The 16,522-nt window shown below is 47.7% G+C and overlaps 1 protein-coding gene across 3 annotated transcripts in view; it reads right to left on the bottom strand.

Annotated features, from left to right (window-relative positions):
* The window catches only part of PRRC1 (proline rich coiled-coil 1), a 52,077-nt gene that overhangs the window by 15,815 nt on the left and 19,740 nt on the right, over nucleotides 1-16,522 (bottom strand). For all 3 annotated transcript variants that reach the window (XM_063964246.1, XM_063964248.1, XM_063964247.1), the window contains one exon: nucleotides 11-174. In XM_063964246.1, the coding sequence (XP_063820316.1) occupies nucleotides 11-174 (164 nt within the window). The remainder of the gene's footprint in view (nucleotides 1-10; nucleotides 175-16,522) is intronic.

The following is a 16,522-nucleotide window of genomic DNA, read 5'->3' as shown; positions in this document are numbered from 1 at the left end:
GGGTTATTACCTTTAGCCCAGCAGCATATCCTATAGGTTGTGGAGCAATGTTAGATTGCCCATCTTCCCCTGTTACAAGAGCCATGCCAAAGACTTCCTGAAAAGCATCTCGCACAGCTGCCACCTTTACCTCTTTGTTAGACGTTACCACTACATCAAGTTCTCCTCCAGATCCTACATAAAGGAGAACATAAACCAAGTGGAAAGAGTTCAGTATGTAGGATGTGTATAAAAATGACAAATCTACATTAAAAGCTAGAAGCTAAGCACATCAGCAAAATATAATCATGTTTTACATTAAATATTATACAGTTCATATGACCAGAATTATTTCAGCCTGCGTTCCCCCCCTTCAGATATAATTATAGTTGATGGTACTTTGTGTTTATTTTTGGAGAGAAGTACTAAAACAAAAGGTTTTCAGTATTTACTAAAGAAAATAAAAACTAATAAACTTCCAAGTGACAGGATATTGGATCTTTCTTAAGAAAGATAATAGGATTTTAATTACCTACCGGTAAATCCTTTTCTCGTAGTCCGTAGAGGATACTGAGGTCCATTCAGTACCATGGGATATAAACGGGTCCACTAGGAGCCTTGGGCAGTTTAATAAATCGATAGTGTGCGCTGGCTCCTCCCAGTCTAGAAACTGTGCCCGAGGAGACGGACATACCTTGAGAGAAGGGTTTAAAAGACAGTGGTGAGATTCGAACCAGCACACACAAACAAGAGGAAAGCCATGCTAACCAAACTTGACGAGGGACAGCAACAGCTGAAACAATACTTAACCAAGTAACAGTGCAGGAACACACGAAGCACTGAGCGGGCGCCTAATATCCACTACGGAATAAGAGAAAAGGATTTACCGGTAGGTAATTAAAATCCTATTTTCTCTTACGTCCTAGAGGATACTGGGGTCCATTCAGTACCATGGGGATGTACCAAAGCTCCCAAACCGGGTGGGAGAGTGCTGAGGTTCCTGCAGAACTGATTGACCAAACTGAAGGTCCTCAGAGGCCAAAGTATCGAACATGTAGAACTTAGCAAACGTGTTCAAACCTGACCAAGTAGCCGCTCGGCAGAGCTGTAAAGCCGACACCCCGCGGGCAGCCGCCCAGGAAGAACCCACCAACCTAGTAGAGTGGGTCTGTACAGATTTAGGAACCGGCAAACCTGCTGTAGAGAAAGCATGCTGGATAGTAAGCCTGATCCAGCGAGCAATAGACTGCTTTGAAGCAGGACACAAAATTTTAATGGGATCATAGAGCACAAACAGTGAGTCCGATTTTCTGTGAAGCGCTGTCCGCTTCACATAGATTTTCAAAGCCCTCACAACATCCAGGAATTTTGAAGTAGTAGTGGTGTCGTAACCACCGGGACCACAATAAGTTGGTTGATATGAAACGCAGACCCCACTTTTGGAAGAAATTGCTGACGAGTTCCGAGTTCAGCTCTATCTTCATGAAAAATCAAATAGGGGCTCTTATGTGACAACGCCCCCAATTCCAACACACGTCTTGCAGAAGCCAAGGCCAACAGTGTGACGGTCTTCCACGTAAGAAACTTTAAGTCAACCTCCTGTAAAGGCTCAAACCATTCAGATTGTAGAAACTGCAACACCACGTTGAGATCCCAAGGTGCCGTGGGAGCCACAAAGGGCGGTTGGATGTGCAGAGCACCTTTGAAGAACGTCTGAACCTCAGGGAGGGAAGCCAACTGTTTCTGGAAGAAAATGGATAAGGCCGAAATCTGGACTTTTATGGAGCCCAGGCGTAGGCCCACATCCACACCTGACTGCAGAAAAAAGCAGAAAACGTCCCAGTTGAAACTCCACCGCATGAAATTTCCTGTTTTCACACCAAAAGACGTATTTTCTCCAAATACGGTGGTAATGTTTAGACGTTATCCCTTTTCTAACTTGGATCAAGGTAAGAATTACCCTGTCCAGAATGCCTTTCCGGGCTAGAATTTGACGCTCAGCCTCCATGCCGTCAGACGTAGCCGCAGTAAATCTTGATAGACTAACAGCCCTGTTGCAGAAGATCCTCTAAGAGGTAGAGGCCACGGGTCCTCCAGGAGCATTTCCAGTAGATCCGCGCACAAAGCTCTTCTCGGCCAATCCGGAGCAATGAGAATTGCTTGAACCTTTTCCCTTTTTATTCTTTTGAGAATTCTTGGGATCAGTGGAAGTGGTGGAAACACATACACCTTCTGATAGACTCATGGAGTCACCAGAGCATCCACCATCACTTCCTGTGGGTCTCGCGACCTGGAACAATAACGCCTGAGCTTCTTGTTGAGACGGGAGGCCATCATGTCGATCTGTGGAATTCCCCACCAACATGTCAAGCACCCGAACACTTCCGGGTGAAGGTCCCACTCTCCTGGGTGGAGGTCGTGTCTGCTGAGGAAGTCTGCTTCCCAGTTGTCTACTCCCGGAATGAAGATTGCGGACAAAGCCACAGCGTGTCTCTGTCCAGAGGAGAATCCTTGTTACCTATGACATTGCAGCTCTGCTCTTCGTTCCGCCCTGTCGGTTTATGCACGTTACCGCCGTCACATTGTCCTACTGAACCTGGATGGCCTGATCTTGAAGATCTTGTGATGCCTGTAGAAGGGCGTTTTATATGGCCCTTAGTTCCAGAATGTTGATTGGAAGAATGGTTCCCTGACTTGACCATTTTCCTTGGAAGTGTTCCCCTCTGAGGCTTGCGTCTGTGGTTAGCAGAATCCAATTTTGAATCCCAAACCTTCGGCCCTTTGTCAGGTGAGAAGTCTGAAGCCACCACAGAAGAGAAATCCTGGCTCTTGGCGACAAGACATATCCTCTGGTGCATGTGGAGATGCAATCCGGACCATTTGTCCAACAGATCCAGCTGGAAGGACCTTGCGTGAAACCTTCCTTTCCCAGAAGGCGAATGCATAGATACCTGGGTTGGTTTTTTCCTTTCTTAGCAGGAGCTGGAAGCCGAGTGAAAAGGAGGAGCAGTGAGCTGGAACAACTGCAACTGCTAAGTGGAGTATAGGTGCCGCAGGAGAGAGTACTACGGCTGCATAAAAGTGAAGGACCAAGAACCGCACAAAGATAGATAAGTATAAGCCAGCTTAATTATTGTATAAGTGAGATTGCTTGTCTTCTATTTTTCATTTTTGCCGCTTTTTCTTTGAGTGTAACAGGGAGTTAGACCTTGCAAACAATATGGGAGGGGCTGTGATTGAGGACCTCACTCAGTGCATGTCGTGCAAGATGTATGCACACCTGGAGCTACCGGCCCAGTGTGAATACATCTGCATGAGGTGTGTGCGAACGGTTGCCCTGGAAGCCCAGGTAACTGATCTAGAGCAAACCGTTATGCGACTGAGGGAGATTCACAATCTCGAGCGTAGTTTAGACAGAACGGTGGAGGAGTTGCGGGAGGGGTCACTGGTAGAAGAGGATGATGATCAGGTAGCCAGTTGGGTCACAGTTAGAAGGAAGAAAAAGAGGGGGAGGCACGACATCTCCGAACTATCAAACTCGAACAAATTTGCCCGATTGGACGAGGAATCGGAGAATGATAGTGAAGAAATGACGGTGCCGGAGGAGACTGCTCCCTCTAGCATCCAGAGGTGCGGTCCCTCTGGCGCGGTTGGGATAAAAGATAGAGAGGTACCTAGTCAAATGGTGGTGGTAGGGGATTCTATCATCAGGAACGCAGATAGGGAAATCTGCTACCGGGACCGTGATCGCCGTACAGTCTGTTGTCTCCCGGGTGCTCGGGTACGGCACATCGCGGACCGGGTAGATAGATTGTTGGGAGGGGCTGGCAAAGACCCGGCGGTCTTGGTGCACGTTGGCACCAATGACAAAGTTAGCGGAAGGTGGGATGTCCTTAAGAAAGACTATAGGGACTTAGGAAAGAAACTGAAGGAAAGGACATCTAAGGTAATATTCTCGGAATTATTACCCGTGCCACGCGCTAGTCCAGGGAGGCAGAGGGAGATTAGGGAGGTAAATGTGTGGCTTAGGGATTGGTGCAGGAAAGAGGGGTTTGTGTTCCTGGAACACTGGGCGGACTTCTCAGTCAGGCGCCATTTCTTTTGTCGTGACGGATTGCACCTGACTGAGGAGGGGGCAGCGGTGCTGGGGGGGAAGGATGGTTAGAAGGTTGGAGGAGATTTTAAACTAGGAGCCTGGGGGGAGGGTTTAGCTAGAAACTACGGGTCATGCAGTGAGAATAGTGGGGATGGCGATAGTAAACGAAATGGGGGAGAAGTTGGGGGGAGGGTAAGAGCAGGCGGTAAGGTTACTAACATGGGTACTAAAAGGGATTTTACTAAAGCACTAACCAATGACGATTACAGGTCATCCTTGCCACATAAGGTGAAAGATGTCCCTAACGCAAAGGGAAAATACTTATCTTAGTTGTATGTATGTAAACGCCAGAAGCATTACTGGTAAAAAGGGTGAACTAGAAATACTTGCAGCAAGCAAACAGTATGATATTATAGGCATTACTGAAACTTGGTAGGATGAATCTCATGATTGGACAGTCAATCTAGAGGGCTATACACTGTTTAGGAGAGACAGACTAAATAAAAAGGGTGGAGGGGTGTGTCTGTACGTAAAGCCGTTTTTAAAACCTAATATATGGGAAGATATTCAGGAGGTGACTGTAGACACTGTTGAGACATTATGGGTAGAAATTGCATGTGGGGAAAAAGGAATAAAAAAGTTAGTATTGGGTGTATGCTATAGGCCGCCTGGTATCAACGCATCTGATGATGAATTGTTACTAAAGCAAATTGAAAGAGCAGCAGGAGTAGGAGACATAGTAGTGATGGGATATTTTAACTATCCAGAGATAAACTGGAAAAACGATTCATGTGATACTGCTAGGGGCAATATGTTTTTAAACACACTTAATGATAACTACTTAGTCCAACTAATTGAGGAACCAACTAGGTACAATGCAATCTTAGACCTGGTATTAACAAACAATCAGGATTTGGTATCGGGTATTATAGTAGGGGAACCCATAGGAAACAGCGACCACAATATGGTCACATTCAATATCAGTTTCTACAAACAGCCCTATACTGGCTCAACTAGGACTTTAAACTTAAGCAAAGCAAATTTTGAAAAGATGAGGGTATTTTTCAGGGATATTGAATGGGAAGGTTTGTTTTTAGGAAAAAATACTACGGAGAAATGGGAGGTACTAAAATTCCTGCTAGCTAAAAATACACTCAAATATATTCCTATGAGTAGCAAAAAAGGGAATAAAAATCATAAACCGATGTGGCTTAACAAAAAGATTAAGGAACTTATGGGCAAGAAAAGGCGAGCATTTAAAAAATACAAATCTGACGGGGAAGCAGAGTCATTTCAGCACTATAAGGAATGTAACAAAATTTGCAAAAAGGAAATAAGAGCGGCTAAAGTAGAAACTGAAAAACTAGTAGCAAAGGAAAGCAAAGCGAATCCCAAAAAATTCTTTAAATACATTAATAGCAAGAGATTAAAAAAGGAGAGTATAGGCCCTTTAAAAGACAAGTTGGGAGTCTTAAGCAAAAATGATAATGACATAGCGGACACACTAAATGAGTTTTTTTCTACAGTATTCACTAGAGAGGACCCAATTCAGGGACTGACACACAATCTCAATAATGAGAATATCACACTGATAGGTACTTATTTAAGTGAGGAAGTAGTCTGTGACCGATTAAAACATTTAAAGATTAATAAATCACCAGGGCCCGATGGTATTCATCCAAGGGTTCTAATGGAGCTTCACTCTGAACTGGCAAAACCGCTATCTTTGATCTTTGAGGATTCAGTTATATCAGGTATGGTTCCCTAAGACTGGCGTATAGCGGAAGTAGTGCCTATATTCAAAAAGGGAAGTAAAGCTGAACCAGGTAATTATAGACCAGTTAGTCTTACATCTATAGTGGGGAAAGTATTGGAAGGTATTCTAAGAGATAGTATTCAGAAGTTCCTTGAAACCAATAAGGTCATTAAAAGGAATCAACATGGGTTTATGAAGGACAGATCCTGTCAAACCAACTTACTTGGCTTTTATGAAACAGTAAGCGCAAACCTAGATCAGGGTAAAGACGTGGATGTAATCTTTTTAGACTTTGCCAAAGCGTTCGATACTGTACCACACATGAGACTTATCTACAAGCTACAAGAATCAGGGCTAGGAAGCACAATATGCACTTGGGTCAAAAACTGGTTAGATAATAGGAAGCAGCGCGTTGTGGTTAATGGATCTTTTTCAACTTGGACTGAAGTGCTAAGTGGTGTGCCGCAAGGCTCAGTATTAGGACCGCTATTGTTCAATATTTTCATTAACGACCTAACAGAAGGTCTAGAGCATGGTGTCAATTTTTGCAGATGATACCAAATTGTGTAAGGCTATAAATACAGAGGAGGATGCAGAGTCTCTTCAGAACGACTTAGTTAAATTAGAAGCATGGGCAGCCAAATGGAGAATGCGCTTCAACACAGACAAGTGTAAGGTAATGCACTGTGGTAACAAGAACAAAAATTACACCTACCTACTAAATGGGGTAAAATTAGGGGATTCTGTACTGGAAAAGGACTTAGGTGTCCTCATAGACAGCAAGCTAAGCAGTAGTACCCAAAGTAGGACTGCAGCAAAGAAGGCTAATAAGATATTAGCATGCATAAAACGGGGTATTGATGCTAGGGACGAGAGTATTATACTCCCGTTATATAAATCACTAGTGAGGCCACACCTTGAATACTGTGTACAATTCTGGGCACCGTACTACAAAAAGGATATCCTGGAGCTTGAAAAGGTACAGAGGAGGGCGACCAAACTAATTAAGGGCATGGAGACGATGGAATACAAGGAAAGGCTTGAAAGACTAGGCATGTTTACATTGGAAAAGCGGAGACTAAGAGGGGATATGATCAACATCTACAAATATATAAGGGGACAATACACAGGCAGGTCTTGTCTGAGCGGCAGAGGCCAAGGGTCCTCTGAAAGCATCTCTTGAAGTTCCGGGTACCAAGCTCTTCTTGGCCAGTCCGGAACCACGAGTATAGTTTTCACTCCTCGCCTTCGTATTATTCTCAGTACCTTGGGAATGAGAGGCAGAGGAGGAAAACACATAAACCGACTGGTACACCCACGGTGTTACTAGAGCGTCCACTGTTGTCTGATTGGATCAGTACCGGTTGGTTCTGAAGCAGGGGCCTAGCTTGGCTTAGGGCATTGTAAATGGCCCTTAGCTCCAGAATATTTATGTGAAGCGAAATCTCCTGATTTGACCACAGTCCTTGGAAATTTCTTCCCTGTGTGACTGCACCCCAGCCCCGAAGGCTGGCATCCGTGGTCACCAGGACCCAGTCCTGTATTCCGAATCTGCGGCCCTCTAGTAGATGAGCCCTCTGCAGCCACCACAGCAGCGACACCCTGGTCCTTGCAGACAGGGTTATCCGATGTTGCATCTGGAGATGGGACCCGGACCATTTGTCCAACAGGTCCGACTGGAAAGTTCTTGCGTGGAACCTTCCGAATGGAATTGCTTCGTACGAAGCTACCATTTTTCCCAGGACTCGTGTGCATTGATGTACCGACACCTGTCCCGGTTTTAGGAGGTCTCTGACTAGAGATGACAACTCCTCGGCTTTTTCCACTGGAAGAAACACTTTTTTCTGGTCTGTGTCCAGAATCATTCCCAGGAACAGAAGACGTGTCTTCGGGACCAGCTGTGACTTTGGAATATTGAGAATCCAGCCGTGCTGTTGTAGCACTTCCCGAGAAAGTGCTACCCCCACTACCAACTGTTCCTTGGACCTCGCCTTTATCAGGAGATCGTCCAAGTACGGGATAATTAAAACTCCCTTCTTGCGAAGGAGTATCATCATTTCGGCCATTACCTTGGTAAAGACCCTCGGTGCCGTGGATAACCCAAACGGCAGCGTCTGAAACTGATAGTGACAGTCCTGTACCACAAATCTGAGGTACTCCTGGTGAGGAGGGTAAATGGGGACATGCAGGTAGGCATCCTTGATGTCCAGAGAGACCATGTAATCCCCCTCGTCCAGGCTCGCAATAACCGCCCTGAGCGATTCCATCTTGAACTTTCTGATATAAGTGTTCAAGGATTTTAAATTTAAGATGGGTCTCACCGAACCGTCCGGTTTCGGTACCACAAACATTGTGGAATAGTAACCCTTTCCTTGCTGAAGGAGGGGTACCTTGACAATCACTTGCTGTGAATACAGTTTTTGGATAGCCACCAACACTGCCTCCCTGGCAGAGGGAGTTGCTGGTAAGGCAGATTTTAGAAAACGGCGGGGATGGGGGGAGGGGGGGGGGGAACGTCTCGAATTCCAGCCTGTACCCCTGAGATACTACTTGAAGGATCCAGGGATCCACCTGTGAGAGAGCCCACTGTGTGCTGAAATTTCTGAGACGGGCCCCCACCGTACCCGGGTCCGCCTGTGAAGCCCCAGCGTCATGCTGTGGACTTACCGGACGCGGGGGAGGACTTTTGCTCTTGGGAACTGGCTGTATGCTGCAGCTTTTTCCCTCTACCTTTGCCTCTCGGCAGAAAGGATGCGCCTCGAGCCCTCTTGTGTTTATGGGGCCGAAAGGACTGTACTTGATAATATGGTGCTTTCTTTTGCTGTGGGGTAGCCTGTGGCAAAAATGTCGATTTCCCAGCCGTAGCTGTGGAAACGAGGTCTGAAAGACCATCCCCAAACAGTTCCACCCCCCTATAAGGCAAAACTTCCATGTGCCTTTTTGAATCGGCATCACCTGACCACTGCCGAGTCCATAACCCCCTTCTGGCGGCAATGGACATTGCGCTTATTTTTGATGCCAGCCGGCAAATATCCCTCTGTGCATCGCACCTGTATAAGACAGCGTCTTTTATATGCTCTACTGTCAGGAAAATATTGTCCCTATCCAGGGTATCAATATTATCCGACAGGGAATCTGACCACGCAGCAGCAGCACTGCACATCCATGCTGATGCAATCGCTGGTCGCAATATAATGCCAGTGTGTGTATATATAGCTTTTAGGGTAGCCTCCTGCTTTCTATCAGCAGGATCCTTTAGGGCGGCCGTATCCTGAGACGGTAGTGCCACCTGTTTTGATAAACGTGTAAGCGCTTTATCTACCCTAGGGGATGTTTCCCCAACGTGACCTATCCTCTGGCGGGAAAGGGTACGCTGCCAATAACCGTTTAGAAATTATCAATTTCTTATCGGGGGAAGTCCAGGCTTCCTCACACACCTCATTTAATTCCTCAGATGCAGGAAAAACTACTGGTAGTTTTTTCTCACCGAACATAATACCTTTTTTTTTTTTGTGGTACCTGGGGTACTATCAGAAATGTGTAATACATTTTTCATTGCCTCAATCATGTAACGGGTGGACCTATTGGAGGGTACACTAGTCTCATCGTCACTGGAGTCGGTATCCGTGTCGACATCTGTGTCTGCCATCTGAGGTAGCGGGCGTTTTAAAGCCCCTGATGACATTTGAGACGCTGGAACAGTCACAAGCTGAGTAGCCGGCTGTCCTATGTCGTCAAACCTTTTATGTAAGGAGCTGACACTGTCACGTAATTCCTTCCATAAGTCCATCCACACAGGTGTCGACCGCTCAGGGGGTGACAACACATTTACAGGCATTCGCTCTGCCTCCACATCATTTTCCTCATCATACATGTCGACACAGCGGTACCGACACACAGCACACACACAGGGAATGCTCTGACAGAGGACAGGACCCCACAAAGCCCTTTGGGGAGACAGAGGGAGAGTATGCCAGCACACACCAGAGCGCTATATAACAGAGGGATATCACTATACAGAGTGTTTTCCCCTATAGCTGCTTGTATTATATATATACTGCGCCTAAATTTAGTGCCCCCCCTCTCTTTTTTACCCTTTCTGTAGTGCAGGACTGCAGGGGAGAGCCAGGGAGCAATCCTTCCAGCGGAGCTGTGAGGGAAAATGGCGCCAGTGTGCTGAGGGAGATGGCTCCGCCCCTTTTTCGGCGGGCTTTCTCCCGCTTTTTGTGTTATTCTGGCAGGGGTAATTTACACCTATATAGCCTCTGGGGCTATATATGGTGTCAGTTTTGCCAGCCAAGGTGTTAATATTGCTGCTCAGGGCGCCCCCCCCCAGCGCCCTGCACCCATCAGTGACCGAAGTGTGTGGTGTGCATGAGGAGCAATGGCGCACAGCTGCAGTGCTGTGCGCTACCTTGGAGAAGACAGAAGTCTTCAGCCGCCGATTTTCCGGACCTTCTTGCTTCTGGCTCTGTAAGGGGGACGGCGGCGCGGCTCCGGGAACGGACGACAAGGTCGGGTCCTGTGTGCGATCCCTCTGGAGCTAATGGTGTCCAGTAGCCTAAGAAGCCCAAGCTACCACCACTTAGGTAGGTTCGCTTCTTCTCCCCTTAGTCCCTCGCTGCAGTGAGCCTGTTGCCAGCAGGTCTCACTGTAAAATAAAAAACCTAAACTATACTTTCTTTCTAGGAGCTCAGGAGAGCCCCTAGTGTGCATCCAGCTCGGCCGGGCACAGAAAATAAGAATTTACTTACCGATAATTCTATTTCTCGGAGTCCGTAGTGGATGCTGGGGTTCCTGAAAGGACCATGGGGAATAGCGGCTCTGCAGGAGACAGGGCACAAAAAGTAAATCTTTAGGATCAGGTGGTGTGCACTGGCTCCTCCCCCCATGACCCTCCTCCAAGCCTCAGTTAGGATACTGTGCCCGGACGAGCGTACACAATAAGGAAGGATTTTGAATCCCGGGTAAGACTCATACCAGCCACACCAATCACACTGTACAACCTGTGATCTGAACCCAGTTAACAGTATGATAACAGCGGAGCCTCTGAAAAGATGGCTCACAACAATAACCCGATTTTTGTAACTATGTACAAGTATTGCAGATAATCCGCACTTGGGATGGGCGCCCAGCATCCACTACGGACTCCGAGAAATAGAATTATCGGTAAGTAAATTCTTATTTTCTCTATCGTCCTAGTGGATGCTGGGGTTCCTGAAAGGACTATGGGGATTATACCAAAGCTCCCAAACGGGCGGGAGAGTGCGGATGACTCTGCAGCACCGAATGAGAGAACTCCAGGTCCTCCTTAGCCAGGGTATCAAATTTGTAGGATTTTACAAACGTGTTTGCCCCTGACTAAGTAGCCGCTCGGCAAAGTTGTAAAGCCGAGACCCCTCGGGCAGCCGCCCAAGATGAGCCCACCTTCCTTGTGGAATGGGCATTTACATATTTTGGCTGTGGCAGGCCTGCCACAGAATGTGCAAGCTGAATTGTATTACACATCCAACTAGCAATAGTCTGCTTAGAAGCAAGAGCACCCAGTTTGTTGGGTGCATACAGGATAACAGCAAGTCAGTTTTCCTGACTCCAGCCGTCCTGGAACCTATATTTTCAGGGCCCTGACAACATCTAGCCACTTGGAGTCCTCCAAGTCCCTAGTAGGCGCAAGGCACCACAATAAGCTGGTTCAGGTGAAACACTGACACCACCTTAGGGAGAGAACTGGGGACGAGTCCGCAGCTCTGCCCTGTCCGAATGGACAAACAGATATGGGCTTTTTTGAGAAAAAAACCACCAATTTGACACTCGCCTGGCCCAGGCCAGGGCCAAGAGCATGGTCACTTTTCATGTGAGATGCTTCAAATCCACAGATTTGACTGGTTTTAAACCAATGTGATTTGAGGAATCCCAGAACTACGTTGAGATCCCACAGTGCCACTGAAGGCACAAAAAGGGGGTTGTATATGCAATACTCCCTTGACAAACTTCTGGACTTCAGGAACTGAAGCCAATTCTTTCTGGAAGAAAATCGACAGGGCCGAAATTTGAACCTTAATGGACCCCAATTTGAGGCCCATAGACACTCCTGTTTGCAGGAAATGCAGGAATCGACCGAGTTGAAATTTCTTCGTGGGGCCTTCCTGGCCTCACACCACGCAACATATTTTCGCCACATGTGGTGATAATGTTGTGCGGTCACCTCCTTCCTGGCTTTGACCAGGGTAGGAATGACCTCTTCCGGAATGCCTTTTTCCCTTAGGATCCAGCGTTCCACCGCCATGCCGTCAAACGCAGCTGCGGTAAGTCTTGGAACAGACATGGTACTTGCTGAAGCAAGTCCCTTCTTAGCGGCAGAGGCCATAAGTCCTCTGTGAGCATCTCTTGAAGTTCCGGGTACCAAGTCCTTCTTGGCCAATCCGGAGCCATGAGTATAGTTCTTACTCCTCTACGTCTTATAATTCTCAGTACCTTAGGTATGAGAAGCAGAGGAGGGAACACATACACCGACTGGTACACCCACGGTGTTACCAGAACGTCCACAGCTATTGCCTGAGGGTCTCTTGACCTGGCGCAATACCTGTCCCGTTTTTTTGTTCAGACGGGACGCCATCATGTCCACCTTTGGTATTTCCCAACGGTTCACAATCATGTGGAAAAACTTCCCGATGAAGTTTCCACTCTCCCGGGTGGAGGTCGTGCCTGCTGAGGAAGTCTGCTTCCCAGTTTCCATTCCCGGAATGAAACACTGCTGACAGTGCTATCACATGATTTTCCGCCCAGCGAAAAGTCCTTGCAGTTTTTGCCATTGCCCTCCTGCTTCTTGTGCCGCCCTGTCTGTTTACGTGGGCGACTGCCGTGATGTTTTTCCCACTGGATCAATACCGGCTGACCTTGAAGCAGAGGTCTTGCTAAGCTTAGAGCATTATAAAATTACCCTTAGCTCCAGTATATTTATGTGGAGAAAAGTCTCCAGACTTGATCACACTCCCTGGAAATTTTTTCCTTGTGTGACTGCTCCCCAGCCTCTCGGGCTGGCCTCCGTGGTCACCAGCATCCAATCCTGAATGCCGAATCTGCGGCCCTCTAGAAGATGAGCACTCTGTAACCACCACAGGAGAGACACCCTTGTCCTTGGATATAGGGTCATCCGCTGATGCATCTGAAGATGTGATCCGGACCATTTGTCCAGCAGATCCCACTGAAAAGTTCTTGCGTGAAATCTGCCGAATGGAATTGCTTCGTAGGAAGCCACCATTTTTACCAGGACCCTTGTGCAATGATGCACTGACACCTTTCCTGGTTTTAGGAGGTTCCTGACTAGCTCGGATAACTCCCTGGCTTTCTCTTCCGGGAGAAACACCTTTTTCTGGACTGTGTCCAGAATCATCCCTAGGCACAGCAGACGTGTCGTCGGGATCAGCTGCGATTTTGGAATATTTAGAATCCACCCGTGCTGTTGTAGCAGTATCCGAGATAGTGCTACTCTGACCTCCAACTGTTCCCTGGACTTTGCCCTTATCAGGAGATCGTCCAAGTAAGGGATAATTAAGACGCCTTTTCTTCGAAGAAGAATCATCATTTCGGCCATTACCTTGGTAAAGACCCGGGGTGCCGTGGACAATCCAAACGGCAGCGTCTGAAACTGATAGTGACAGTTCTGTACCACGAACCTGAAGTACCCTTAGTGAGAAGGGCAAATTTGGGACATGGAGGTAAGCATCCCTGATGTCCCGGGACACTATATAGTCCCCTTCTTCCTGGTTCGTTATCACTGCTCTGAGTGACTCCATCTTGATTTGAACCTTTGTAAGTGTTCAAATTTTTTTGATTTAAAATAGGTCTCACCTAGCCTTCTGGCTTCAGTACCACAATATAGTGTGGAATAATACCCCTTTCCTTGTTGTAGGAGGGGTAATTTGATTATCACCTGCTGGGAATACAGCTTGTGAATTTTTTCCCATACTGCCGCCTTGTCGGAGGGAGACCTTGGTAAAGCAGACTTCAGGAGCCTGCGAGGGGGAAACGTCTCGACATTCCAATCTGTACCCCTGGGATACTACTTGTAGGATCCAGGGGTCCTGTACGGTCCCAGCGTTATGCTGAGAGCTTGGCAGAAGCGGTGGAAGGCTTCTGTTCCTGGGAATGGGCTGCCTGCTGCAGTCTTCTTCCCTTTCCTCTATCCCTGGGCAGATATGACTCTTATAGGGACGAAAGGACTGAGGCTGAAAAGACGGTGTCTTTTTCTGCAGAGATGTGACTTAGGGTAAAAACGGTGGATTTTCCAGCAGTTGCCGTGGCCACCAGGTCCGATGGACCGACCCCAAATAACTCCTCTTCCATTATACGGCAATACACCTTTGTGCCGTTTGGAATCTGCATCACCTGACCACTGTCGTGTCCATAAACATCTTCTGGTAGATATGGACATCGCACTTACTCTTGATGCCAGAGTGCAAATATCCCTCTGTGCATCTCGTATATATAGAAATGCATCCTTTAAATGCTCTATAGTCAATAAAATACTGTCCCTGTCAAGGGTATCAATATTTTTAGTCAGGGAATCCGACCAAGCCACCCCAGCTCTGCACATCCAGGCTGAGGCGATCGCTGGTCGCAGTATAACACCAGTATGTGTGTATATACTTTTTATGATATTTTCCAGCCTCCTGTCAGCTGGCTCCTTGAGGACGGCCCTATCTATAGACGGTACCGCCACTTGTTTTGATAAGCGTGTGAGCGCCTTATCCACCCTAAGGGGTGTTTCCCACCGCGCCCTAACTTCTGGCGGGAAAGGGTATACCGCCAATAATTTTCTATCGGGGGGAACCCACGCATCATCACACACTTCATTTAATTTATCTGATTCAGGAAAAACTACAGGTAGTTTTTTCACATCCCACATAATACCCTCTTTTGTGGTACTTGTAGTATCAGAAATATGTAACACCTCCTTCATTGCCCTTAACAAGTAACGTGTGGCCCTAAAGGGAAATACGTTTGTTTCTTCACCGTCGACATTGAAATCAGTGTCCGTGTCTGTGTCTGTCGACCGACTGAGGTAAAAGGACGTTTTAACGCCCCTGACGGTGTTTGAGACGCCTGGACAGGTACCAATTTGTTTGCCAGCCGTCTCATGTCGCCAACCGACCTTGCAGCGTGTTGACATTATCACGTAATTCCATAAATAAGCCATCCATTCCGGTGTCGACTCCCTAGAGAGTGACATCACCATTACAGGCAATTTGCTCCGCCTCCTCACCAACATCGTCCTCATACATGTCGACACACACATACCGACATATAGCACACACACACAGGGAATGCTCTGATAGAGGACAGGACCCCACTAGCCCCTTGGGGAGACAGAGGGAGAGTTTGCCAGCACACACCAAAGCGCTATATTTTACAGGGATAGCCTTATAATAAGTGCTCCCTTATAGCTGCTTTTATAAAATCACAATTTCGCCAAATTTTGCCCCCCCTCTCTTGTTTTAACCCTGTTTCTGTAGTGCAGTGCAGGGGAGAGCCTGGGAGCCTTCCTGACCAGCGGAACTGTGTGAGGAAATGGCGCTGTGTGCTGAGGAGATAGGCCCCGCCCCCTTTTCGGCGGGCTCGTCTCCCGCTTAAAAATGGATTCTGGCAGGGGTTAAATATCTCCATATAGCCCCGGAGGCTATATGTGAGGTATTTTTTTGCCAAAAAAAGGATTTTCATTGCTGCCCAGGGCGCCCCCACCCAGCGCCCTGCACCCTCAGTGACTGCCGTGTGAAGTGTGCTGAGAGCAATGGCGCACAGCTGCAGTGCTGTGCGCTACCTTAAGAAGACTGAGGAGTCTTCTGCCGCCGATTCTGGACCTTCTTCTCTTTTCAGCATCTGCAAGGGGGCCGGCGGCGAGGCTCCGGTGACCATCCAGGCTGTACCTGTGATCGTCCCTCTGGAGCTAATGTCCAGTAGCCAAAGAAGCCAATCTATCCTGCACGCAGGTGAGTTCACTTCTTCTCCCCTAAGTCCCTCGATGCAGTGATCCTGTTGCCAGCAGGACTCACTGTAAAATAAAAAACCTAAGCTAAACTTTTCTAAGCAGCTCTTTAGGAGAGCCACCTAGATTGCACCCTTCTCGGCCGGGCACAAAAACCTAACTGAGGCTTGGAGGAGGGTCATGGGGGGAGGAGCCAGTGCACACCACCTGATCCTAAAGCTTTACTTTTTGTGCCCTGTCTCCTGCGGAGCCGCTATTCCCCATGGTCCTTTCAGGAACCCCAGCATCCACTAGGACGATAGAGAAATCTAACTGAGGCTTGGAGGAGGGTCATAGGGGGAGGAGCCAGTGCACACCAGATAGTCCTAAATCTTTCTTTAGATGTGCCCAGTCTCCTGCGGAGCCGTCTATTCCCCATGGTCCTTACGGAGTCCCCAGCATCCACTAGGACGTCAGAGAAATATTGCTCCCCCCCCTTGCTATGACTCCCTGGTACTGCTGAGGTAATTTGGAGTCCTTGTGGAGGAGCTGCGCTTCCCTGCCAGTCTGTCTGTGTAAGCTGCAGAAGGAAAATGGCCCTGGTGAGCTGCTGGATTCGCTCATAGTGAAGCCACGCCCCCTCAATGGCGCACGATCTCCCCCCTTTTTTTTTTTTTACACTGGCCGAGATGATTTTGGTGCTTAACAGTGGGTCAGAGCCCCTCTA

The sequence above is a fragment of the Pseudophryne corroboree genome, chromosome 1 (assembly GCF_028390025.1).
Source record: "Pseudophryne corroboree isolate aPseCor3 chromosome 1, aPseCor3.hap2, whole genome shotgun sequence".
NCBI lineage: Eukaryota > Metazoa > Chordata > Amphibia > Anura > Myobatrachidae > Pseudophryne > Pseudophryne corroboree.
This window is presented reverse-complemented; position numbering and strand designations above follow the sequence as displayed.